The 9,693-nt window shown below is 44.4% G+C and overlaps 1 protein-coding gene across 1 annotated transcript in view; it reads left to right on the top strand.

The window, feature by feature from the left end:
- The first annotated feature begins 6,424 nt into the window (after nt 1-6,424).
- INO80B (INO80 complex subunit B) overlaps nt 6,425-9,693 on the top strand; it is a 4,778-nt gene continuing 1,509 nt past the window's right edge. The window contains exons 1-4 of the mRNA XM_003793378.2: nt 6,425-6,565; nt 6,796-6,988; nt 7,785-7,903; nt 8,073-8,242. Coding sequence (XP_003793426.1) covers nt 6,508-6,565; nt 6,796-6,988; nt 7,785-7,903; nt 8,073-8,242 — 540 coding nt within the window. The 5' untranslated portion in view covers nt 6,425-6,507. The remainder of the gene's footprint in view (nt 6,566-6,795; nt 6,989-7,784; nt 7,904-8,072; nt 8,243-9,693) is intronic.

Below are 9,693 nucleotides of genomic sequence, written 5' to 3'. Positions count from 1 at the left end.
TAATTCAACCCCCAGAAGAAAACACTGAGACAGGTTGGGTACGTTAATATGCAGAAGCTCACATTGGTTAGAGAGAGTCGATTGCTGAATTTTCCAGAATTGTGCATGCAAGTTGTTAAACACTGTGTTTTGTTTTGTTTTTTGTTGTTTTGTATCCCTAGGTGGGCTCAAACTAAGCACTACTTTTATTAAAAATTAAATTATATAAACTTACACTACATGAATTAAAGCAAAGGTGATAAACTCTCAGAACACATCACATCTTAATTATTTTACTGCATTATACTATCATCTTTTGAAATTATTTATATCTCTAGTTTCTGTGGGGTGGAGATGCTGTACAATGGTGTGCCATTGCACATCTCTTCCCAATCATGTGTTCAGTGCTGTCACATTTGAAACTGGCTATGATAGTTCACTACACAAATAGGGGAATATTAAAAACCAGGGTTGGCTTTTTCTAGGGAGCTTTTATTAAATATTTACTAGATGACACTTGTTTGGTGCATAGCCTTCCCAACTTTTGCCTTTTGCTTATTTCTGTATCTTTATCTCCCTAACTATGAAGTAGATATTTGAGGAGGGGTTGTGGATCACCAGGGTTTAAATCGTCTTCCTCTTTCTGCATAGTCTCCCATTGTGGACATATTGGTAGGGTGATCTCTAGCCCCTTTATGGGAACTGAAGGGAACTATGGGAACTGAACTATTTTCTTTCCCACTTTTTCACAGCCGAAGAGAGATATTAAGTTGAATACTTCCAACTGGACTTTGAATCTTGAGAGATTACAGGCACGACCCAGGGAAAGTTCATGATATACATTCACTGCCCCTGCAGCACCTGAGAAGCAGTGTGGTGGTGCCAACAGGAAATTCTCATCACCAAGTTCCTGTGACTTCAGTGTGGCCTCGGAATAACCTTAGACATGTGCTCTTACTGTCTGGCCTCCTTTGGTTTCCTTCTCTCCATATCTAGGGAAAGTATGAGATGAGCCCAAAAACACTTTGTAGTGCTAGAAAGTAAAAAAAGAGGGCCAGGCACAGTGGCTCACACCTGTAATCTTAGCCCTCTGGGAGGCTGAGGCATATGGATTGCCTGAGCTCATGAGTTTGAGATCAGCCTGAGTCAGACTGAGACCCCCCATCTTTAAAAATAACTAGGCGTTTTGGCAGGTGCCTATAGTTCCAGGTACTTGGGAGGCTGAGGCAAGAGAATCTCTTTAAGCCCAAGAGTTTGAGGTTGCTGTGAGCTGTGACGCCATAGCACTCTACCAAGGGTGACAAAGGGAGACTCTGTCAAAAAAAATAATAATAATAATAAATGGGTCAAGTGCGGGGGCTCAGGCCTGTAATCCTAGCACTCTGGGAGGCTGAGGTGGGTGGATTGCCCTGAGCTCACAGGTTCAAAACCAGCCTGAGCAAGAGTGAGATTCCATCTCTAAAAATAGCCGGGTATTATGGTAGACACCTGTAGTCCTAGCTACTTGGAAGGCTGAAGCAAGAGAATCACTTGAGCCCAAGAGTTGGAGGTTGCTGTGAGCTATGATGCCACAGCACTCTATCAAGGGTGACAAAGTGAGACTAGGTCTCAAAAAATAAATAAATAGATAAATAAATGCAATAATGGAGATAATGTCACTATTTGACAATTATTCTAGAGGAGTTGATTCATACAGTATTCTTCAACAGATAGGTGGAGGTAGGGAGAGGCTCAGTGGGGAATGAGATATTAGGGTATTTCCCCAGAAGGTACCTATCATTTACAAAGGCAAAAATTATGCCTTTGCAGTGCAGGATACTGACAGACATCATCCTGACCAGTGGTTAAGGTTAACATTGTCAGTGGTGGGACAGGCTGACAAAATGAGCACTCTGATGTCAGACATTGAGAACACAGCATAATTTATTTTTTATTGTTGGGGAATCATTGAGAGTACAATGAGCCAGGTTATACTGCTTGAGTTTGCCGGGCAAAGTCCCTCTACTAATAGTGTCCCACTCCCAAGAGATGTGTCACACACCATGGCCCCACACTCCCCTTCCTCCTTCCCTCTCTCCTCTCCATTTCCCCTCTCCCTACTAGGTAGTAGCATCAATTGTCCTCATACCAAAATTGAGTACATTGGATTCTTGCTTCTCCATTCTTGTGATGCTTTACTAAGAAGAATGTATTTTTTTTTTTGAGACAGAGTCTCACTATGTCTCCCTAGGTAGAGTGCTGTGGCATCACAGTTCACAGCAACCTCAAACTCTTGGACTTAAGCGACTCTCTTGCCTCAGCCTCCCAAGTAGCTGGGACTACAGGTACCTGCCACAACACCTGGCTGGCTTTTTTTTTTTTTTTTTGGTTGTAGTTGTCATTGTTGTTTGGCAGCCCCTGGGCTGGGTTCGAACCCGCCAACTCTGGTGTATGTGGCTGGCACACTAGCTGCTGAGCTATAGGTGCTGAGCCAAGAAGAATGTATTTCAACTCCATCCAAATTAATACAAAAGATGTAAAGTCACCGCCCTTTTTAGTGGCTGTATAGTATTCCATGGTATACATATACCACAGCTTGTTAATTTACTCCTGGATTGGAATCTCTTTAAGCCCAAGAATTTGAGGTTGCTGTGAGCTGTAACATCATGGCACTCTACCAAGGGTGACAAAGGGAGCCTTTGTCAAAAAAAAAAAAAAAAGGTTGTTTCCACAATTTGGCAATTATAAATTGAGCTGCCATAAACAGTCTAGTGCAAATGTCCTTATGGTAAAATGATTTTTTTTCTTCTGGGCAGATGCCCAGTAAAGGGATTCCAGGATCAAATGGAAGGTCTAGTTTGAGTTCTTTGAGGATTCTCTATACTTCCTTCAAAAAGGGTTGAATTAGTTTGCAGTCCCACCACCAGTGTAAAAGTGTTCCCTTCTCTCCACAACCATGCCAGCATCTGCAGCTTTGAGTCTTTGTGATGTGGGCCATTCTCACTGGGGATAGGTGATATCTGAGGTGGATTTTTTTTTTTTTGAGACAGAGCCTCAAGCTATCACCCTGGGTAGAGTGCCATGGCCTCACAGCTCACAGCAAACTCCAACTCCTAGGCTCAAGCAATTCTCCTGTGTCCGCCTCCCAAATAGCTAGGACTACAGGCACCTGCCACAACACCCGCTTATTTTTTGGTTGCAGCCATCATTGTTGTTTGGTGGGCTGGATTCCAACCTGCCAGCTCAGGTGTATGTGACTGGCACCTTAGCCGCTTGAGCCACAGGTGCTGAGCCATCTAAGGTGGCTTTGATTTGCATTTCTCTGATAATTAGTGACGATGAGCATTTTTTTCATATGCTTGTTAGCTATTTGTCTTCTTTAGAGAAGGTACTATTCATCTCACTTGCCCATTGATATAGGGGATTGTTGGCTTTTGTTGTTGTTGTTGCTGCTGCTGCTGCTGCTTAATTTGAGTTCTCTGTAAATTCTAGTTATCAAGCTTTTGTCCAATTCATAATATGCAAATATCTTCTCCCATTCTGATGATTGTCTATTTGCTTTGGTTGTTGTCTCCTTAGATGTACAGAAGCTATTCCGTTTAATTAAGTCCCATTTGTTTATATTTGTTGTCGCAGTTGCCACTGGAGTCTTCTTCATAAAGTCTTTCCCCAGGCTGATAGCTTTAAGTGTTTTCCCTATACTTTCTTTGAGGATTTGTATTGATTTATGCCTTAGATTTAGATGTTTCATCCATCTTGAATCAATTTTGGTGAGTGGAGAAAGGTGCAGGTAACACAGCATAATTCGTGTGTGTGTGTGGTACTCCCGCCAAGATATGTAAGTCTAGATATGAGGAAATGCCAGACAGATCCAGGTTGATGGATGGCTGACAGTATTAAAGACCCACACTCGGGTGGCGCCTGTGGCTCAAAGGAGTAGGGCACTGGCCCCATATACTGGAGGTGGTGGGTTCAAACCCAGCCCAGGCCAAAAAAAAAAATGGCAAAAATAAATAAATAACAGAATACTAAAAAAAAAAAAAAAGACCCACACTCTCTGAATTTGTTAAGGTCACAAGAGCCAGGGTAAAAGTGAAGAACTGTTCCATTTTAAAACAGATTAAAGGCTGAGTAGTCCTAGCAGTCTGGGAGGCTGAGGCAGGAGGATTGCTTGAGGCCGGGAGTTTAAAACCAGCCTGAACAAGAGTGAAACCTTGTCTCTAACAAAAACAGACAAAGATTAGCTAAGTGTAGTGGCAGACACCTGTAGTACCAACTATTTGGGAGACAGGTAGATTGCTTGAGCCCAGGAGTTTGAGGTTGCAGTGAGCTATGATAATGCCACTGCACTCTAGCTGAGGTGACAGAGTGAGATTCTGTCTAAAACAAAACAAAACAAAACAAAGATTAAAGAGACTTAATAAATAACTGTAATATATGATCCTAAATTTGGATCCTGGACTGGAAAGGAAAAAGAGGCATTGCATAGTTGTTGAAATTTGAATGGGGTCTAGATTGGATAACAGTGTTCTATTAATTTAATATCCCGATTAGGATGATTACATGAAGCTTATAAAAAACTACATTTGTTTGAGGGCCACACACACTGAAATATTTAGGGGTGAAATGATATCATGTCTGCAACTTACTCTTAAATTGATCAGAAAAAGAATAATAATAATAATAATGGGTACAAATGTTGAGAAAATATTAACAATCACATAATCTGGTGAAAGGAAGTAAGAAAGTTCTTTGTACTCTTCTCGCATTTTTAAAAAATTACTTTAAAATAAATTAATTTAAAGATAAGGCTAAGAACTCAAATCTCTCCCACTCTAAACAAAGCAAAACTAAAAACAAAACAAAATAACTAAGCCAGTCGCCACTTACTATTACCACTCCCTCTGTACTGGTATCAGGATGTAGAGGAAACAGCATGGGACCGATGTCAGGAAGCCTCTGTTTGAGGCTGGCTCTGCCACTCCCTAACTTTGTGACTTTGGCCGAATCATTTCATCTTACTGAATCTCAGTTTCCTCATTTATAAGATGGAAACCATAGTATCTCCCTTACCAGAGCTGCTGTGGGGGTCAAGGGAGAGAAAGGATATAAAAGCAGATAGTGAACTCTAACATGTTCTACAAATACTAACTCCAAGTGATCTCTCACTTTCATTCCTGGTGACACAGGAGGATTGCCTTCACACCTTACTAAAATGCATCCTCTCCTCAGATCTTAGCCGGTCCTCTGCAGGATAGTATGCAGCCAATCACAGCTTTGGTCTGTTGATGCTTTTGACTCTCTTAACCTCCTTTCCTTGGGGACCCCAGTTACTCTGCTGAAGATATCCCCACTTGCACCTTCAGCCTCAGCTTCCCCTCTCAGCTGTTCTGTCTTCATCTGAGTGTTCCCATAGGCACTTCAAATTGACCTTGGACAAAACTAAATCCTTAACTTGTTTCTTTTATATTCTTTTTCATATTGAAAACACCCCCTTCTCTCTAAATACTTAGGCTAGAAACTCAGAAATCATTTATTATCATTTTCTTATTGAAGTATCTACTATGTGCCTGATACTACCCTTAGTACTTTGCATTCTTAACTTCCTTTAGTCCTTGAAGGAGACCTATAAAGTAGATCCTACTTCATTCTGCCTTCCTTACAAAACAGGATTCTGAGGTTCAGAGAAACTAAACAATTTTGAGCCCAGGGCCACATAGCTAATATACGGTGGCACTGGGATTTGATAATAGGCTTGTCTGACTCCAAAGTCCATTTTCTTAATCTGAATCACATATTCCATTGATTTCTTCCTAAAATCCTATTGCTCATTTATTCTTGGTAATTTTATCACTGAATTGGCCCTCCCTTTTCTTTCTGACAGTCTCACTCTGTCGCTGTGGTAGAGTGCCATGGGATCATCATACTTCACAACAACCTCAAACTCTTAGGCTTGAGCCATCCTCTTGCCTTAGCCTCCCAAGTAGCTGGGACTACAGGCGCCCACCACAACACCCAGCTAGTTTTTCTATTTTTAGTAGAGACAGGGTCTCGGTCTTGTTCAGGCTGGTCGGAAACTCCTGAGCTCAGGCAATCCACCCATCTGGGCTTCCCAGAGTGCTAGGATTACAGGCGTCAGCCTAGATCACAGCAACCTCAAACTCCTCGGTTCAAGCAATCCTCCCGAGTGGGTGGGACTACAGACATCCATCACAAACCGGCTAGTTTTTCTGTTTAGTGCAGACGGCGGTCACGCTCTTGCTCAAACTCATCTAGAACTCTCAGTTCAAGGGATCTACCCGTTTAGGCCTCCCAGAGCGCTGGAATTACAGGATTGAGAGACTGCGTTCCGCTGGAACGGGAACTTTCTTCGCAAGGATTGTTGTTTCTTGGGGAGGATTTTGGATGCAAAGCGCGCCCCGCACAAGCATGGTTGCCACATACCGGAAGTGTCGGTTAATTGCTGGAGTCAGTTCTTCCGCGGGGCGGAAAAGACTGGTCTGTAAGTGTGCTGACCATTTCCAGTCCCTTTTCCTTGCAGGACCCCACATGAGTAAGCTGTGGCGGCGCGGGAGCACCTCTGGGGCTATGGAAGCCTCTGAGCCGGGTAAGCGTGGGCAGATCGAGCAATTTTAGGTTTTCTTAGAAAAGAAGTCCCTTTCTCGCTCATCGGAGTTTCCAAGGCACTTCTCCACAAGTGCTGAGGAGAGAGGCGGTGCTGTTGCTATGGCAACAGCTAGTACCTGGAGCAGGGTGGCATCCCTTAGAGGTATTAAGTTATTCCTGGCTTCCCCTGTCACCCTACAGCTGAACACTTTACTGGCCCTCCTTCCGCAGGGGAAGCCCTGGAGTTGAATCTGGCGGGAGCCCACGGCCACGGAGTGCACAAGAAGAAGCACAAGAAGCACAAGAAGAAACACAAGAAGAAACACCATCAGGAAGAAGAGGCCGGGCTTACGCAGCCATCTCCTGCCAAACCCCAACTCAAACTTAAAATCAAGCTGGGCGGGCAGGTCCTTGGTACCAAGAGGTGAGGCCAGAGGATCAAGTTTTTTTATTTTTATTTTTTTTGTGAGACAGAGCCTCAAGCTGTCGCCCTGGGTAGAAGTGCTATGGCATTATAGCTCACAGCAAGCTAAAACTCCTGGGGTCAAGCGAGTCTCCTGCCTCCGCCTCCCAAGTAGCTGGGACTACAGGCGCCCGCCACAACGCCCGGCTATTTTTTTTGGTTGCAGCCGTCATTGTTGTTTGGCGGCCTGGGCTGGATTCGAACCCGCCAGCTCAGGTGTATGTGGCTGGCGCCTTAGCCGCTTGAGCCACAGGCTCCGAGCTGAGGGTCAAGATTTTACTTGGGGGCTCGGCGCCTGTGGCTCAACCGGCTAAGGCGCCAGCCACGTACACCTGAGGTGGCGGGTTCAAATCCCCAGCCCAGACCCGCCAAGCAACAATGACGGCTGCAACCAAAAAAAATAGCCGGGCGTTGTGGCGGGCGCCTGTGGTCCCAGCTACTTGGGAGGCGGAGGCAGGAGACTCGCTTGAGCCCAGGAGTTGGAGGTTGCTGTGAGCGTGATGCCATGGCACTCTACCCAGGGGGACAGCTTGAGGCTCTGTCTCAAAAAAAAAAAAAAAAAAAGATTTTACTTGGGGACTTAAGAGTAGGCAGAGACAGAAGCCAACCAGGCTTTCTAAAAGACAGAATGGACACTGACTGCAGGGACCAGGTTTAGGCAGCAAGTACTCAAGAAGACTGGGAAGGCTGGATGTAGCTACTGAGCAGAAGGAAGAGACATTTGCTTGGTTTACATAGTAGTGTTGCTTCTATGCAGTGTTCCTACCTTTACTGTGATCCCAGAGGGACCTCGCTCACCGTCTCCCCTTATGGTTGTGGATAATGAAGAGGAGCCCATGGAAGGAGTCCCCCTTGAACAGTACCGTGCCTGGCTGGGTGAGAAGGATCTGGAGGTGGGGAAATTGGGTTTTTCCTTTTACCTGGCTAAGGGAAGGGGATTGGTTCTGATGAGGCTTAGAATTTTTAATGTCCCAATATAACTTGACCAAATAAGGGTGTTTGATCTGAACAATTCTACTTTTATCTCTCCAACTTTCCTTCCCAGATGAAGATAGTAATCTGTCCCCCTCTCCACTTCGAGACCTGTCAGGGGGGATAGGAGGTCAGGAGGAAGAAGAGGAACAGAGGTGGCTAGATGCCCTTGAGAAGGGTGAACTAGATGACAATGGAGACCTCAAGAAGGAGATAAATGAGCGGCTGCTCACTGCTCGACAAGTAAGTTGGTTCATTTTTTATTCACTCACCAAATATATACAGTATTGAGAACTTTCCATGTCCTAAGCACTTTGCTTGGCAGTGGGGAATATGAGTGGTAGGAAAAAGGCAAACTTTTTATTTTCATGGAGGTGGTATTCTAGTGTGTGTGTTTGGTGGAAGATAAGTACATAAATTAGTAATTTCAAAAAGCTGTATGGTTTATGCCAAAAAGAAAATTGGGTAATGAAACAGAAAGTGGTGGAAGAGAGACATTAAGAGAGAGTCAAAAGACTTCTCTGAAGAGACATTTCTAATACCATAGAGGCTTTTCAGGCTGTGCTTGGTGGCTCATGCATATAATCTTAGCACTCTGGGAAGCTGAAGTAGGTGGATGGCTTGAGTTCAAGAGTTTGAGACCAGCCTGAGCAAGAATGAGACCCTGTCTCTACTAAAAATTAAAAACAACCTGCAGGCATCCCAGCTACTTGAGAAGCTGAGGCAAGAGGATCACCTGAGCACAAGAGCTTGAGGTTACTGTGAGCTATGATGACACCATGATACTCAACCCCAGGGTGACAGAGTGAGACTCTCAAAAAAAAAAAAAAAAGTTGGGGGAGGCTTTTCAGGTTGAGAGACCAGACCATAGGCACAAAGACCCTGAGACTGGAACATGCCTAGCAAAGTGAAGGAGAAAAAAGAGTGTGGTCAAGCCACCAAATGACTGTATGCAGAAAAGTAACAGATTCGATTTACATTTCAATCAATTACTTTGGCTTCTATGTGGAGAGTAAGTCTTTGAGGGTAAGAAACAGAAACTGGGAGACCAGCTAGGAAGCTGGTAGTCAGTTTAGATATGGCAGTGACTTGAACCAAGATGAAAGTAGTGGAGATGGAGAAAATCAGCATTGTGGATATATTTTGGAAAGAGATACTTTTTGGGAGGAGAATGGATTAAAAAAGAACTGAGGAAGGCCAGGTGTGGTGGCTCACGCCTGTAATCCTAGTGCTCTGGGAGGCTAAGGCAGGTGGATTGCTCGAGCTCTGAGACAGAGCTAGACTTCGTCTCTAAAAACAGCCGGGCATTGTGGTGGGCACCTATAATTCCAGCTACTCTGGAGGCTGAGGCAAGAGAATCGCTTGAGCCCAAGAATTTGAGGTTGCTGTGAGCTGTGACGCCATGGCTCTCTACTGAGGGCAACAAAGAGAGACTCTATCTCCAAACAAACAAAACAAAACGAAACAAAAAAAAAAAACCCAAACTGGGGTTAACCTTGAGTTTTTGGCTTGACCAATTAATCGGTTGCTTCTTATCTCATTGAGATGAGATTAACCACCACCCTCTCCTGGAGAGGGCTCAGAGTTTTGGTACACAGGCCAGACAGGTTAATATGAGCGATGCCTGCTCGGCGCCTGTGGCTCAAGCGGCTAAGGCGCCAGCCACATACACCTAAGGTGGCGGGTTCAAATCC

Source organism: Otolemur garnettii, unplaced genomic scaffold (assembly GCF_000181295.1).
Source record: "Otolemur garnettii isolate 467f Iridium unplaced genomic scaffold, OtoGar3 scaffold00068, whole genome shotgun sequence".
Taxonomy (NCBI): Eukaryota; Metazoa; Chordata; class Mammalia; order Primates; family Galagidae; genus Otolemur; species Otolemur garnettii.
The sequence above is the reverse complement of the archived record's forward strand: the minus strand, read 5'-3'. Positions and strand labels throughout refer to the sequence as shown.